This window comes from Artemia sp. Qi Xiang Cuo, chromosome 16, assembly GCF_049724085.1.
Source record: "Artemia sp. Qi Xiang Cuo chromosome 16, ASM4972408v1, whole genome shotgun sequence".
NCBI lineage: Eukaryota > Metazoa > Arthropoda > Branchiopoda > Anostraca > Artemiidae > Artemia > Artemia sp. Qi Xiang Cuo.
Window position 1 is genome coordinate 49,798,690 of NC_142809.1, and position 17,167 is coordinate 49,815,856.

A 17,167-nucleotide genomic window follows, 5' to 3' on the forward strand; every position below is an offset into this window, starting at 1 on the left:
GCTGAAAACACTCGATAAAGGGTTTTCGGCAGCGTTGATTCCGATACTAAAATTTTATTTCGAAATTTCACTCCGAAACCGTTTTCGATGGTTTTCTAACTGTTTTTAAAAAATTCACGAAAATTTGTTTCGTAATTACTTCTACCTTTAAGTTTAACATGGATAATAGTTACCATTCCTGAATCGGTATTTTATAGATTCTTTTACATTTAAAAATCTTTTCAAATACTTTTTTAATTTCTGGTTATAACGGAGCGTTTTTTCATAGTTGAAGCTACTGGTGCAACCATAAAAAGCTTGCTTGTTGGAATGCCTTCAGATCCCCTTCTATAACGTCACATGATTGTTTCCAAGAACTAACCAGTTCTTATCGACATGAATCAGCTGGAAATGGCATTTTTTCTCACTTGTGAGTTTTTTTAAAAACTTTTTTTAATTTTTGGTTACTATGGGCCGTGGTTGTCCTTTACTACGTTGCAGCTACTGCTGCTATCATTATTGTCCATTATATAGGTAGATTCTTACTGATCAATCAATAATTGTCCAATGGCACCGATTCACGAAAATGTAGGGGGGGGGGGGAGGATTTTTAAATTTTTTCTATAGAGATAAAAAAAATCATTGAGCAAATATACATAAAACAGGGGGTAACCATAGATCTTAATTCTCTTAATTAGCAGCTACCGCAGGAACCACGATTTACTAGGTTGCAGCCACCGCTGTAAAACGATTAAAATTATTTCTCATTTTTTTTTTAGTTACAAAAGGCACTATATGTAGCAATTGCCTTTAAGATGAGCCATTAAACAGCTATCTACAATATTTCAGTGCCCGCTCGCTGCGGAGAAGGCGAAACGGGGAAAAAAGGATTTCGAAGCAGAGGATCGGCATTGCAGCCACTTTCCTTGTTTTTCAAGTTAATAGATTTTCGTAGTTATTCAAGCAAAGGGACTGTAAGTATCCTTTATGGGGATTTCGAACAACGCGGTTCTAATGGTGTAATTTGAGTATCGATCTGAAAAAATATTTAGGAGTTTAGGAGTACAGTACTATTTAATAGCTGTGAAAAAAAACAAGACGACTATAAACGACCAGCTAGCCAGTCTCACTCCTTTAATACAGCACATAGCTAAAATAGGATTTAGCTATGAAATGGAAATAAGAAGTTTTTTTTCAAAGTCTAGGGAAGGGGAGGGGGGCAATTCACAAGAGACTACTTTTGTGTGTTTACCTACAATAAATTGGCTCAAATGCAAGGGAATGGAATCCTAAAGATAGATAATCAATCCTTTCTGATATAAAACCTTAACGAGGAGGTTTAGACCACCCTTGATCTGGAATAAAAGCTCTATAATATGCAGATCAAACAATCTAGCATAAGGCTAATGCCCCAAGAGTTCCATCTTGATTCATAATTCGTCAGCTGATACTGACATGAATGCTGCAGTGATAACCGATATTGATAAAAAACGCAACTGAACTATCAACAGTATTTTCACAACAAGAGCACAAACACAGACACACAGGCAAAAACACAACGACGATCATGTCATGAAATTATGCTAAATTCCTGTTAAGTCACCCTTTACTGAGTTCAGAATTTCTAAAGAAGCACTGTCGATACCGACTAGCACTGAAGTGCACTGGTTTCAGGAATTACCAAACTGATTCTAGCTGAAGAAACGAATACTGACATAAGTCAGTATGTGTATCATACGTCAGTATGAGGCTGGTGTACTGTCCGTATAAAATAGTATCGAGGAAATTGAGACTAAAGCATTTCTTTACTAGGTTCTAGCTAAAAAAAAAGCCGAAGGCTTAGTCCTTCGTGTGATTAATTAAAAAAACTTTTTCCACAAAATAAGTTTTTCAAAGAAAAGTAAAGAATTCCATTTTACAAAAAATGAGCAAAAATAAATCAAATAACCTACCAAGAGTGAATCTACTACAAACCAGCATCGATAAAATATGAAACCGTAAACAAACAGAAGTTGTAATAATTAGTCGGTTCAAACTGAAAACAAGCAGAAATTTTCATAAGTTGGGTTCAAAACCCTTGTGCCTACCCAAGGCCAGAACACAAATTCCACTTTACTGAAAAAAATATAAATGTATTTACTTTTATAACTTTAATATATCAAATAATATTAACATTTTGATTACTAAATATCAGTATATGTATATTAAACTGACAATGCACATTCGTTTGTATTTTTTTCAGAAAGCGCAAATTATGTTCTGGCCTTGGGAAGGCATAGGGGTTTTGAGCCCAACTTACGTTAATTTCTGCTCGTTTTGAGTTTGACTCGGTTATTTATTGTAATTTCTGTTCGTTTTGGGTTTCATTTATTTATCGATAGTGATTTGTGGTAGTTTCACGCTTGGTAGATTATTTGATTTTATTTTTGCTCATTTTTTGCTTAATGAAAGTCTTTACTTTCTTTCTTTACTCTAGTCGATCACTTTCGATTATTAAAAAGGGCATTAGTCCTTTGAATTTCCAATAGAATGAGCCCTTTTTCAAGTTTCTACGACAAAGATTTCAATAAAAACCTTATATGCCCCCAGGGCATAACTTGTAACCCTTGCCCTGAAGACTGTGGTGGAAGTGTCCTGCTCAAAGGTATAATTTCCTGAACTTTAAACTGCGTGGAATAAAATGGCTATCTAAAAATTTTGATTGGATATGCTTGGGGAAATGGTGGGCATGGAAGGGGTTTTAGTTGCCTTCCAATCACTTTCGACTATTAAAACGGGCACTAGACCTTTGAATTTCCAATCGAATGAGCCCTTTTTCAGGTTTCTACGACAAAGATTTCAATAAAAAGTTACATGCCCCCAGGGCATAACTTATAACCCTTGCCCTGAAGACTGTGGGGGGAGTGTCCTGCTCAAAGATATAATCTCCTGAACTTCAACTGCTTGGAAGAAAATGGCTATCTCAAAATTTTGATTGGATGTGTTTGAGGAAATAGTGGGCTTGGAAGGGGTGTTAGTTGCCTTCCAATTACTTTCGACTATTAAAAAGGGCACTAGGCATTTCAATTTCTAATTGAATGAGCCCTTTTTGAAGTTTCTACGACAACGCGTTCTATTTTATATGCCCCCAGGGCAAAACTTACAACCCTTGTCCTGAGGGCTGTGAGGGGGTTGTCATCCTCAAAAACGTAATTTACAGAGCTTAAAGCTACGTTGAATAAAATGGCTGTCTCAAAATTTTGATTGGATTTGTTTGGGGGAAAGGCCCTTTGAATTTCCAATCGAATGAGCCTTTTTTGAAGTTTCTATGACAATGCCTTCTATAAAAACCTTATATGCCCTCAGGGCATAACTTACAACCCTTGCCCTGAAAGCTCTGGGGGAGTGCCCTCCTCAAAAACATAATTACTATCTGGAAATCAACTACACTGAACAAATTGGCTATCTCAACATTTTTATTGGATGTATTTCGGGAAATGGTGGGCGTGGAATTGGTGTTAGTTGCCTTCCAATCACTTTGGACCATTAAAAAGGGCACAAGCCACTCCAATTTCCAGTTGAATAAGCCCTTTTCTAAGTTGCTACAGCAACTTCTTCGATACGAAGTGCCCTGCTTTAAAGGAAAAAAAATAATAAATGATACATTGTGCCAACATCGTTCTTATTTGCCCTCAGGGCATAACTTAAAACCCTTGCCCCGAGGGTTTCAGGGGAGTATCCTCCTCAAAGACATATTTTCTATCTGGAAATCAACTACGCTGAACAAAATGGCTATCTCAAAATTTAGATAGGATGTGTTTGGGGGAATGATGGGCGTAGGGGGGGGGGAGCTAGTTGCCCTCCAATCAATTTCGACTATTAAAAAGGGCATTAGCCCTTTAATTTCCAATCGAATGAGCATTTTTTGAAGTTTCTACAAAAACGCCTTCTATAAAAACCTTATATGCCCCCAGGGCATAACTTAAAATCCTTGTCCCGAGGGTTGTGGGGGAGTGTCCTCATCAAAAACATATTTTCTATCAGGATATCAACTACGCTGAACAAAATGGCTATCTCAAAATTTTGATTGGATGTGTTTGGGGGAATGACGGGCGTGGGGAGGGGGCTAGTTGCCCTCCAATCACTTTCGAATATCAAAAAGGGCATTAGCCCTTTCAATTTCCAATCGAACGAGCCTTTTTTGAAGTTTCTACGACAACACCTTCTATAAAAACCTTATATGCCCCCACGGCATAACTTAAAACCCTTGCCCCGAGGGTTGTGGGGGAGTGTCCTCCTCAAAAACATATTTTCTATCTGTAAATCAACTGCGCTGAACAAAATGGCTATGTCAAAATTTTTATCGGATGAGTTTGGGGGAATGATTGGCGTGGGGGGCTAGTTGCCCTCCAATCACTTTCGACTATTAAAAGGGCACTAGCCACTCCAATTTCCAATCGAATGAGCCCTTTTCGAAGTTTCTACGATAACTCTTTCGATACGAACTGCCCGGGTATGGAGAAAGAAGAAAAAAAAATAATACATTGTGCCCACATCTTTCTTTACTTTGGCAGCGCTATCGCGCTGCCTATGATATAATTAAAAAAATAGATCATCACGCCTGTTTTCACAGAAGAAAGGTGGTTTGATGAAAATTACAACAATTATGAGTGGGTTGCTTTAAAGGTGAACCAAGAAAGTTCATCATGCTCTAAAACTGTTAAATGAATATACTGGCAGTAATTTGATTTAAGGTAATCATATAATGCAACATTAAAAGCGCATTTTTTTATGTATATATTAAGGCACAGCATCCATTTTTATAACTTCTGTTTTTGATGGTTACAGTGGTAGCTGCAACCTAGTAAAGAACAAACCACGGCCCATAGTAACCAAAAATACAAAACAGGGTGTTTATTAAAACCTAGTGAGAAAAAATTGCCAGATCTGGCTGATTCAAGAGTGTGACTGTTATCTCTATTAGGCTAGTCTTCGATATTTCTAAAACACGTTTATGGGAACTTCGTAAAATAGCATGACACCTTTAAAAATGGTGCAAAAAAGTACACCGTTGGAGTCGCCATGGCCAAAAATCCTATTCAGAAAACTTACACACCCGGCTTGAATAACAACGAAAATCACTTTTTGCATGGGTAGCACCGATGTTTCCTCTTTTTTTTTCCTCCACTGCTAGCGGGGTACTGGAACATTATAGAGAGCTGTTTAATGGCTCATTTGAAAATAAATTGCCATACCTAGTGCCTTGAGTATTACGCTAAACATAATATTGACAACTATCAGTCTTCACGCGTCGTATATTGCGATGAACTGTAATCCATTAAAATGTCATTACAGTGACTCAAGTCGTTTCGAGGTAAAAACCAAATTGTATCAATGGGATTTTATCGTCGCTGCCACGCCTAAAGAATTTAACTAAGGTTTTAACGATTCTGAGAATCCTAGCAAAAATAGAGGTTCGCTCTTTACAGGCTCTGGGGACATGTCAGCAAAAATATTAATGAACAACGTAACTGAACCATCAACTCTACTTTTTATGACACAACAATTACCAGTTGCTACAGCATCGTACCACTGTCAATATTGTTCTGGAAACAACACCATCTTGAATTTTTCTCTCGTCTTTTGCACCTTCCTTCCTGTTTTGTTTTGTTCTCATGCTTTTATGTTTTTTCGTGTGTTAGTTCTATTCTCCTTATTTACAATGAGCTTTGATATTGGTACGACACCACACCCACTGTTAGCTATTTTGTCGTGAAAAATATAGTTAACAGTTAAGTTGTTTATTAAGGTTTATGCTGACATAAAAGCAATTTAAACAGCTGTTAAAGAGCGATTTACCAGGTATTTTTGCCTGATGTCCTGAGAGCATAGTACGTAAATGATACAACAAAATACAGCTTTAGCAAAAACTCACATCTAACTTCAATCCAATACCTTTACAATCTTAAAAAGGGCATTAGAACTCTCAATTTCTAATCAAAAACACTCATTCCTAAGTTGCTAGGACCATCCCATGCTAGTTACTATGACTTCTAAGCATCAGGGAGGAATATTGTTGCATGACGTTGCATTGTTGCATGATGCTCAGCCTAATTAGGCTGAGAATCATTATACTCAAGTTAGAACTTAGCGCAATGAGTGGAAGTTGAGTCGAGTGGCAGAAACCCTCCCCCCCACCTGACGTTTGGTATGGCCCTGAGTATGATATTTTAGAAAAAAAAAACAGATAAAAAAAAAGAATGTGAAGAGCAACACTGAGACTTACGACGCCTTGCAATAAATGGTATTTTTGAAAACTCGGCAGCATCAAAAGCTAAACCCAACTACTAATTTTAATTTGTTTAGTTAATTTGATTATAGTAATTCAAGCAAGGCTTACTTTTAAATAATTTACATTTTCAGTTAAGTTTATCAAAGCATTATTATACTCAAGTTAGAATTTACCGCTAAAAATGAAAGGTTGAGGGAATGGCAGCCCCCCCAACTAATATTTGGAATAGCCTTAAATATAATAAAAGAAACAGAATTATACAAAAAAAAGTGAAAAGCAATATTGAAACTTATGATGCATTGCAATAAATGGTATTTTTGAAAAATCGGTACAATCAAAAGCTAAACACAATTACTACCATACCATAATTTTAATTTGCTTAGTTCGGTCGATTATAGCAATTTAAGTGAGGCTCGCTCTTAAATCATTTAACTTTTCAGTCAATATCCTCGATATTGTTCATATTAGACAATCATGAGAATCTGAGAGACAATAAGGGAACCTAAAAAGGGCTGGTTGCCCTTCAATCACCTTTCAACATCCAACTCAATATGTCCTAGAAGTTTCAACTTAATACTCTCAGCCCTTCCTGAGAAATTGGAAATTTCAATTTCCAATCAAATTAGCCTCCTCTAAATTTTGTAAGACCACCCCTTCCATAAAAACACTATATGCCCTCGGGCATAACTTAAAACCCTCGCTCTGGTGTTTTGAGGGGTTCTTTCAACCCCAGAGGTCTTATTGCATGATCTTTGGACTATTCTTTACAAAAGACTATCTCTAAGTTTCAATTAAACGCATTTAGAGAAAAAAAGACGGGGGGAAGGAAGACTAGTTGTCCTCTGATCGCTTTTGAACGTTAAGAAGGGCACCAAAACCTTTGATTTCCAATCGAAGGATTCCCTTCTGAAGTTTGTATGACCACTCCTTTCATAAAAACCTCAATTTCAATTTCCTAAGTCTTTTTGGAGGTCCAGGATCAACCATGCCCCGTTTCCCAAAACAAGTCCTAAACAATAGGCAACTCACATAAATCTGATACCTCAGAGGTTGTGGGGGGAGGGTTATATCATCTCAAAAGGTATAGTTATTTGATGTTCAGCAAAATGGTTATCTTAAAATTTTTACCGGATGTCTTTGGCTGGAGGACACCTAAAAAGAGCGTAGGAGGGGACTGGACCCCCTTTGTTTTCCATCAACATTCACAACCGGCATTTTTGTTTTTACCGATAAGACAAGATTCATCACGAATGTCCCCTTATGTGTCTACATTTTTTGGCTATTATAGCAATCTAAATAGTTACAAAAATTTCACTCACTTCAGGAAAGACTGTTGTAGCTCTTTTGACAAAGACACAGCATCGATCAAGCCATTTGAAACATCAGCAGTTCCTCCTTCATTCAAAACTATCAAATCAGTTTTGGCATCAAGGGACATCAGTGTATAATTGTACAGCTTTTGAAACCCACCGAATATTCCGGCCATTGCCACAGAAATTACAATTGCCAATACAACTACTGATATTGCGACTGTTTTGGATCTGGCTGACCACATAGGTATTAGTGCTAGAAGAAGTGATATTAATCAATCGCTTGCAACCATTCTTTTATCCTATTAATTAAAAAAACTTTTTCCACAAAAAAAGTTTTTCAAAGAAAAGTGAAGAACTCCATTAAACAAAAAATGAGCAAAAATAAAATCAAATAATCTACCAAGCGTGAAACTACCACAAATCAGCACCGATAAATAAATAAAACCCAAAACGAGCAGAAATTAACATAAATTTGGCTCAAAACCCCTATGCCTTCCCAAGGCCAGAACAAAATTTGCACTTTACTGAAAAAATTTTTTTTTACTTTAATAACTTTAATAAATCAAATAATATTAACATTTTGATTACTAAATATCAGTATATGCATATTAAACTGACAATGCACATTCTCTTGTATTTTTTTCAGTAAAGTGCAAATTTTGTTCTGGCCTTGGGAAGGCATAGGGGTTTTCAATTACCAATTGAATGAGCCCTTTTGAAGTTTCTACGACAACGCTTTCAATAAAACCTTATATGACCCAGAGCATAATTTACAACCCTTGCGCCTTGAGGGCTGTGGTGGGGAGGGGTTGTCATCCTTAAAGACCTAATTTCCAAAACTTTCAAGTACATTGAATAAAATGGCTATCTAAAAATGTTGATTGGATGTGTTTGGGGAAAAGGTGGGCGTGAGAGGGGGGTTAGTTGCCCTCAAATTACTTTCGACTATTAAAAAGGGCACTAGGCCCTTTGAATTTCCAATCGAATGAGCCCTTTTTTCAAGTTTCTACGACAAAGATTTCTATGAAAACCTTATATGCCTCCATGTCATAACTTATAAACCTTTCCCTGAAGACTGTGGGGGGAGTGTCTTGCTCAAAGGTATAGTTTCCTGAACTTTAAACTGCGTGGAACAAAATGGCTACCGCAAAATTTTTATGGGATGTGTTTGGGGAAATGGTGGGCATGGAAGGGGTGTTAGTTACCTTCCAATAACTTTTGTCTATTAAAAAGGGCACTAGCCATTTCAATTTCCAATCGAATGAGCCCTTTTTGAAGTTTCTACGACAACTTCTTCGATGCGAAGTGCCCTACTTTAAAGGGGAAAAAATACATTTTTAAAAGTTTCGATTACTATTGAGCCGTAGCGCTTGTTTTTTTATTGTTTTTTTTTTATTACGTATATGTTATTACGTATATGAGGGGGTTCTCCCCTTATTCAATACCACGCTCTTTACGTTAAAAGTTAAAAAAAAATTTGATTCACAAACCCCTGAATCACAAAGGCCGTTTATTTGGAATAGATAGCTCTTTTGAAAGCACTAAAAAAAACTGTAGCGTAAAGGTATTGACTTGGGGGAAAACCCCCTCACATACGTTATAATTTCTGTTCGTTTTAAGTTATAATGTTGCTTCTTACTTTCAGTTGAAAAAACTTGTTTTTTTTTTTTTAATTTAATTTCTGATCGTTTTTTTTAAATAATGCTTGGAAATCCGGCGCCCCCTTCGTATAAATGTCCCTGCCCCCAAAGAAATATCCTTCGCGGAATGATTCTCCAGAGTAACCCCCTCCTCTAGCCCCCCCCCCTCCAGAAAAAAAATCCTTCCTGAAAATGTATGTAGGCCTATACGTCCCAATAACCAATAAATAATGCTGGCAAGTCCGGCGCCCCTTCATGGCAATTTCCCTTCCCCCAAGAAAACTTCCTTCATGGACAGATCCTCCAACATAACCCCCGACCCACCCTTCCCTCCCACTACCAGAAAAAAAAACCTCCTGAAAACTTCTGTATACTTCCCAATAACCAATGCTATATGTTAACATTGGGTAAAGTTCATAACTTTTAGCCCTCCTCCTGGAGACTTTGGGGGATTAAGTCATCCTAAAAGACATATTTATCATATTTTCAACCATGCTGAACAAAATGGCTATCTCAAAATTGATCGGGTGACTTTGGGAAAAAAATAAACGTGGGAGGGGGCCTAGTTGCCCTCCATTTTTTTGTGTCACTTAAAAAGGGCACTAGAACTTTTAATTTCCGTTCCAATGAGCCCTCCCACGATATTCTAGGACTACTGGGTCGATACGATCACCCCTGGGGGTAAAAAAAAACAACAAAAAAACAAAAAAAAATAAAAAAATAAATAAACACGCATCCGTGATCTTTCTTCTGGCAAAAAATGCAAAATTCCACATTTTTGTAGATAGGAGCTTGAAACCTCTACAGTAGGGTTCTCTGATACGCTGAATATGATGGTGTTATTTTCATCAAGGTTCTATAACTTTTACGGGGTATTTCCCCTTTTTTTTGAAAATCAGCCAAATTTTCTCAGGCGCGTAACTTTTGATGGGTAGCACTAAACTTGATGAAAGTTATGTATTTGAATTCAGCATTGAAAGCTGATTCTTTTTATGTATCTATTGGTATCAAAAACCCTTTTTCTAGAGTTTCGGTTACCATTGAGCCGGGTGGCTCCTTACTTACAGTTCATTACCACGAACTGTTTTATAGACTACCTGAAGAGCCTGTTCACGGAGTTAGTACTATCTCAATCTACTTGCTTTACTCACTACGATCGGCAAGTCAACCTCAAAAATGTGCTTTTACACATTTTTTGTGGCATAAAATTGCACAAAATGTGGCTTAGTTCTTCAGCTTTTCTGACTCATCTTTTTGGTGAAAGGTTTTCTTGATTTTTTTTTTAGTTTACAGGAACTATTATAGCTTCCAGATTATTTACAAAAGTGCCATGTTTCTAGCTTGAATAGTTCACCTATTTTATTCAATCAATCAATCAATAAACTCAACAAAATACACTTCAATTTAAACTCCCCCGTAAGGCTCTATGGCCAGGAAAAAAACAGGGGAGAAGCAAAAATGAAACAAATACATAAAAAAAAAACATTTTCAACATCATACATTCGCACCTTTAAGAGACTCAAAAAAAAAGAGAAAAAACAATAAACAACAAAAAAAATATCATAAAATACAATGATCCACATAAAAAAAATAAGAGAAAAAAAAATATACAAAAATCAAAAACTAAACAGGGGACTAGCAAGCAATCAATTTATTCCGCGTGGACTACCCTATGATCAATCAATCGATCAATTTATTCAACCAATAAATTTACGGCAAAAACACTTCAATATAGAACCTTGGCCTTCTATGGCCAGGAAAAAAACAGGGGAAAAAAAGAAATGGCATAAATACTTAAAAAAAAGAAAGAAGTGTTTTCAATATAATACATTTCAACCTTTCAAAGACTCAACACACACACGCACAAAACAAAACAAAGAAGAGAAAAACAAGAATAATTAAAATACCCAAACAAAAAGCGATTTTTAGGAGACCCCCTCCCCCACCCCAAAAGAAGATGTAGGACAATCCAATAAAATAAACCAAATTCCAAATATATATTTGAAACCAAGCCACAAAAAATATTAGACAAACTCAGTACCCCTCACAACAAACTTTTCCAACCCAGGCTAGAGCCACCCCCCCCCTCCCAAAAAAAATAATAATAAAAAAAATTAAAAAAGAAAAATCAATACATTAAAAAATTTTTTTGAAAATTATTTTGAAAATACCAAACGAGTGACATTCTTGAGCTAACTCATGTAGGCTATTCCAAACGATATGACAAGCAGTTAATGGATTAAAGTCAGACCTCACCGATGGAGTAAATAAAATATTAATATTCCTTGAATTGCGAAGATGATGCGAAGACCTATCAGTGACGAAAGAAGGAGTAGTTTGAAGGGCTGTGGGAACATCACCATGAATTTGACGAAAAGTGAAAGACGCGCACGAAAGAATGTAGAGAGACAGCAAATCAAGTAATGGCTAGTTTGGTTGGATGTAGGACTGAACTAAGCAATGGAACAGAATTTTTAAAACTGATCCAGGAAAAATGTGTTTTAGCTTCCTCAAAATTCCAAGACTCCTTAAGATCTTCATATTGATTAGTCCAATATGATGCTTGAATGAATGGGTTCATTGGAAACACATATGGGTAAATGATTAGAAAACAAAATAAAAAAGCCTGACTAGTTAAAAAATTCAGTTCCGCTAACCGTAGCAATATTTGAGTAAAACTATCATTTATTTTAAGGGAGTAATTGACCAATAAACCTCTTGGAATTTTATATTTTATGTATATGGCATAATTATTTTATTTTATGTATAATTCACTTTTTATAGAGGGCATTCAACCCTGCTTCCATGTCCTGCTTTGACATCCAGCGCCCAAGACATCGAATCAGAATTTCTGTATTGTCATTTTTATTGGAAAAGTCGAAAAGGTCTAATAAATATACCTTCAGGGATGCCATGACCCCTATAGCCCCTGGGGCCAGCGCAATAAATTATGTCAATTGCCAGTTCTTTATATGATATTTTTATCACGGAGAAGAGGGAGACATGTCTGATTTTCTTGAGTGTCCAATTGGCTGGAAATTTTCGGGCATTGTTCACTGCGACAAGAAGAACATACATTTTGATGGGAGAAGGAGGGTGTTACTAGTCCTGGAAATGGGCTGAAAAATGTTTGTCTCTGATCAGTTTGAAACTTGGAGTTGTGAATTCTTAGGCAAAGAGGAACCTAGTGCACAATCAATTGTTTGGGGTAGTGGCTTCCCAAAAATAACTTTTTCACCAATTGGCTCTTGATTTGTGCCAGAAGTAAAAGGGGTGCGGGAACCCTATTACAGGACGAAGAATAGAAAAAACATAATCCTCCAGAAATAGGGCCCTGCAAAGGGCAAATAAACTTTTCCCTTTACAGATTGAAACTTCAAACAACAATTCCTTGGGTCAAGAGGATTGTAATGTACAAAAAAAATCTGGTCTGACAAAATGTCAAACTTTAACATAAAGAACAAGGTATTGAGGAGGGCAATCAGTTTTATGTATGGAATAACTACTGTTCGTTTTAAGTTTCAATGTTGCTCCTTAATTTCAGTTGAAATGACTTATTTTCTTATTTAATTTCTGATTGTGTTTTAAATAATGCCGGAAAATCCAGCTGCCTCCATGGGAAATTCCCCCCAGACAATTCCATCTGTGCTAAAGATCCAGGAAAAATTTCGCTAGGTAAAGTTCCTCCCACATAAAATACCCCTCCCCGGGTAATTCCATCCTCGCTGAAAATTATCCCAGGAAAATTTCTTGTAGACAATTCTGCCTGAAAAATTTCATTTGAAAAAAAAACTTTAATTTCTGATCATTTTTCATATCATGCCAGAATTTCTCCCCCTCCAAGGAAATTGTTTCCGGAAATCCCCTCACCCCCAGTGGGTACCTCACAGTGTGTATACCTCACAATAACAAATACTATAGATAAACAATGGGCAAATTTCTTACCTTAAAGCTCTTTACACAAGAACAGTGGAGTTCATGTTATCCTGAAAGGAATAGTTATTGGACCTTTCAACTATGCTGAACAAATTTTTTATCTCAAAATTTTGATCAGACGACTTCATAATCTTTCTTCTGGCAAAAATACAAACTTTGCCATTTTTGCATATTAATTGAAAAAACTTTTTCCCCAAAATAAGTTTTTACAAAAAAGTTGAGAACACCATTAGGCTAAACCAAAAATAAAAGAAAACGGAATCAAATAATCTACCAAGCATATAACTACCACAAATCAGTATCAATAAATAAATGAAACCCAAAAAGAACAGAAATTGAAATAAATAACAGAGTCAAACTCAAAACGAACAGAAATTAAAATAAATAATATAGTCAAACTCCAAATGAGCAGAAATTAATGTTAGTAGGGTTCAAAACCCCTGTGCTTTCTAAAAGCCAGAATATAATTTTTACTTTACTGAAAAAAATTCAAATGAATATGCATTGTCAGTTTAACATGAACATGCTGATATTTATTCCGTAAAACCTTAATTAATTTTGTTTTCTTAAAGTTATAAAAGTGAAAACATTTAAAAGAATTTTTAGTAAAGGCCCTCTCCTCTCGTCTATACCTTGCTCTTTACCCTAAAGTTTAGCTGTTTGTTCCAATTTCTTAAGGACAGTTTCTGAAAACCAAGGGCCTTTCCATTAGAATAGGAGGCCTTTTTAAAAATGCTAAGAACTTTAGTGTAAAGAGTAAGGTATTGAGGAGAAGGGCAACCCCTTCATATCGGGAATAATTTCTGGTTATTTCGAGTTTTCCTTACTTTCAGTTGAAATAATTTATTTTTTAAATTTAACTTATCTGAATGCTCAATGAGAGCTAGGAAATTTTGGCATTAAAATACACTCTTTGAGGCATCTGCCTCCCTCCTTAACTATAAAACAATAAAGAACCTCATTATAGAAGTTTAAATGCCTTTAAAACTTTTGTAATCTGTCCCCTGCTTACAGATAATATTTGTTATTGGGAAACTTACGCATATTTTCCCGGGGGAGTATTCTGGAGGGGAGGGGGGAGATTGTCTGAGAGAATTTTCAGCGGGAAGAAAATTTTTGGGAAGCATTTCCTGTCAGCAGGGATCAAATTGTTCGGCAAGATTCTTCCGTGGAAGAATGTGGGTAATGTCAACAAGGGTGCTGCAAGGTGACACCTCTGGTCTTATTGAATGTTTTTGGCGTTTATTTTATTCCTTTATTGAAGTGAAGTGATTTTCTTAACAATGCAGTGGTCTATTATTAATAATGGTGGTGAACTGTTGTGCAGGGAGGGGATTAAGATACCAAAAGGATTACGTTTCAGTGGCCTAATTTTCTAGGCCTTGGATGAAAGCTAAACGAGTTTTTGGGACTTCTTGTCTAATTCTTCTTAGTTACCACGTATATTTTCAGTTTACGCCTTTATTATAGGTCCTGGGGCAGGGGGGGGGGGGGTATTAGGGTCCTAGTATTGGTCACTTAAACTTAAAATTTTTGTTCCAATGAGCCCTCTTCCTATCTTCTCGGACCTTTGGTTTGATATAATTACCACTGAGAAATACTTCGGTCATTGAAACTTACTCATTTTGTTATCCTACCACCCCCTAGACAAAGATCTAATAATAGATCACTTCGGTTGAATAAAGCATTAAAATAAACGTCCAAAATACTTCTGTTCAATAAGAAGGGAGGCCACCTTGCAGCATTTTTGTTTACATTAACCACACTTTTTCACACAGAAATCTTGCCAGACAATTTAATCCCTGCTAAAAATTTCCCATGGACAACTCCAAGGTAATGTTCTTTCCATACATAAAATGTGTATCCAAAAAGGAAGAAACACAAATTAATTATGCAAAAGAATTCAGGGTAAATCGTCCCAAAAGTTTTCTCCCTGCTGAAAATTCTTCAGCAAAGTGTCCATATAATTTCCAATAACAAATACTATTAGCAAGCAATGGACGAATTATAAAGCTCAAAAGGCACTTAACAATGAGGATCTCTGATTATTTTTTACTTATGGAGGGAGAGAGATAATTCAAAGGGTGCATTTTAATGCCGAAATATCCCAGCTCTCATTGAGCCTTCATATAAATACTTGATTAGTTCTAAGGGAGAGACAAGAGGAGGTTGTATAATGAAGAATCGGGAACAACCTTATAAAACAAAATTGCAAAAAAATTGAAGACTTATGGTTGTTACTTCTCTTATATGTATTTTTGTTTGCAAATAATTATAAATTGTTTTATGGAGCGTGCCAACATTTATTTTTTCAATAAATGTTGAAAAAACATTTATTGAAAAGCCCATACCTTTCCAAACAAATGAATCCCGAACGCCTACCCAAGATCGCGCTAGAAGGCACAACTGAAGGACTTCAACCACGGGGAAGACCGCGCAAAAGGTGGATCGAAAACTTTGACCAACAACACATTGCCCAACTATCCCGAACTGCACTTGACAGAACAGCATATCCAGCCCTAATTCATCAAATTCTGGAAGGAGTGGCCCCTAGTCCCATGAGGATGTATGGGACTTAAGTTAGTAGATAACATTTATTTTAACTATACCGATTACGAATAGATATTATCGTTTTTATTAGAATATAAGAAGATCGATTCATTTCAGTTTTACTTAAAGAATACCTTCCTTTCTGTTCAAAGTTGCCCTTGTTTTACTTGTAATTGCCATAGTTCAAGTTGAGTAAAAGGAAGAACAGTCTGTTTGACCCAGGGACTCAGAGATACAGGTTTTAAACTGATCAGGTACAAAAATCTCATGCTCCCTTAGGGCAACCATGAAAACCCCCTCCCAATAAAATTGTGATCATCTGTTGGCTCAAGAAATGATCTATGAAATTTTCAAGCGAAGTAAAGAGTCAAAATCAAACCTGTTTGTCCTTTTACTATGAAACCAGTTTGTGAACAATGGCCATAAGGCATAAGTTAGGGTCTGGGGCTTCATAGGTCATGACATCTTTGGGGGGCATATTTCTTGGTAGACACGTAATACAGGTAGAAAATAAGGGATAGAATGTCCAACAATATCTATTTTTTAAATTCTGTTTACTTATTTTGTATTCAATTCCATACGTTTTTGTTTTTTTCGTGTTTTGGGGAGCTTGTATGGAGTTGTCACAGCAGAGTAAAATAAATGCTAAATAAAATAATTTGCTTGCTTATCAGAGGCAACGCTATAGTGTTGCCTATAGTAAAGGTCATATGGCCCCAATGTTATATTATTTATTTATCATTATATTTTTTTTTCCCCAGAGGCACTTCATATGGAAGGGGTTGTTGTATAAACTTCAAAGGGGGCTCATTGGACTAGAAATCGAGAGTTTTAATGCCCTTTTTAAGATTCAAAAGTGATCAAAGGGCAACAAGCCCCCTCCCAAGCCCTTTTTCTCCAAAATGGATCTGATAAAATTTGGAGATAGCCATTTTGTTAAAAATGGTTCAATGATCACATAACAAAAACTCCAGTGTCAACACAACTCCCAGGGGCCTGGGGGCAGGTGTTGTAATTTATGCCCAGGGGGCATATGGTACTTATGAAAGGCATGCTCGTATAAACTTCAAAGAGGGCTCATTTGATTGGAAATTGACAGTTCTGGTTCACTTTTTAAGAGTCAAAAGATATCAGAGGGTAAAAAGGCCCCCCACGCCTTTTTTCCCAAAAGCATCTGATAAAAATTTTGAGATAGCCATTTTGTTAAAAATAGTTCAAAGATCATATAAAAAAACATCCAGTGTTGACACAATCCCCCAGGGCCCGGGGCAGGCGTTGTAAGTTATGCCCTGGGCATATATGGTTCTTATGGAAGGGATGCTGGTATAAACTTCAAAGAGGGCTCATTTGAATGGAAACTGAATGTTCTAGTTCATTTTCAAGAGTCAATAGAGATCAGAGGACACCTAGCCCCCCTTCTCCTCCAAGCTCTTTTTCCTCAAACCCATCTGATAAGAACTTTCAGATAGCCATTTTTT

General features: G+C 36.4%; 1 protein-coding gene across 1 annotated transcript in view; it reads right to left on the minus strand.

The window, feature by feature from the left end:
• LOC148943046 (uncharacterized) overlaps positions 1-17,167 on the minus strand; it is a 56,822-nt gene that overhangs the window by 29,617 nt on the left and 10,038 nt on the right. The window contains exon 2 of the mRNA XM_089102546.1: positions 7,570-7,816. Within this exon, the coding sequence (XP_088958672.1) occupies positions 7,570-7,805 (236 nt within the window). The 5' untranslated portion in view covers positions 7,806-7,816. The remainder of the gene's footprint in view (positions 1-7,569; positions 7,817-17,167) is intronic.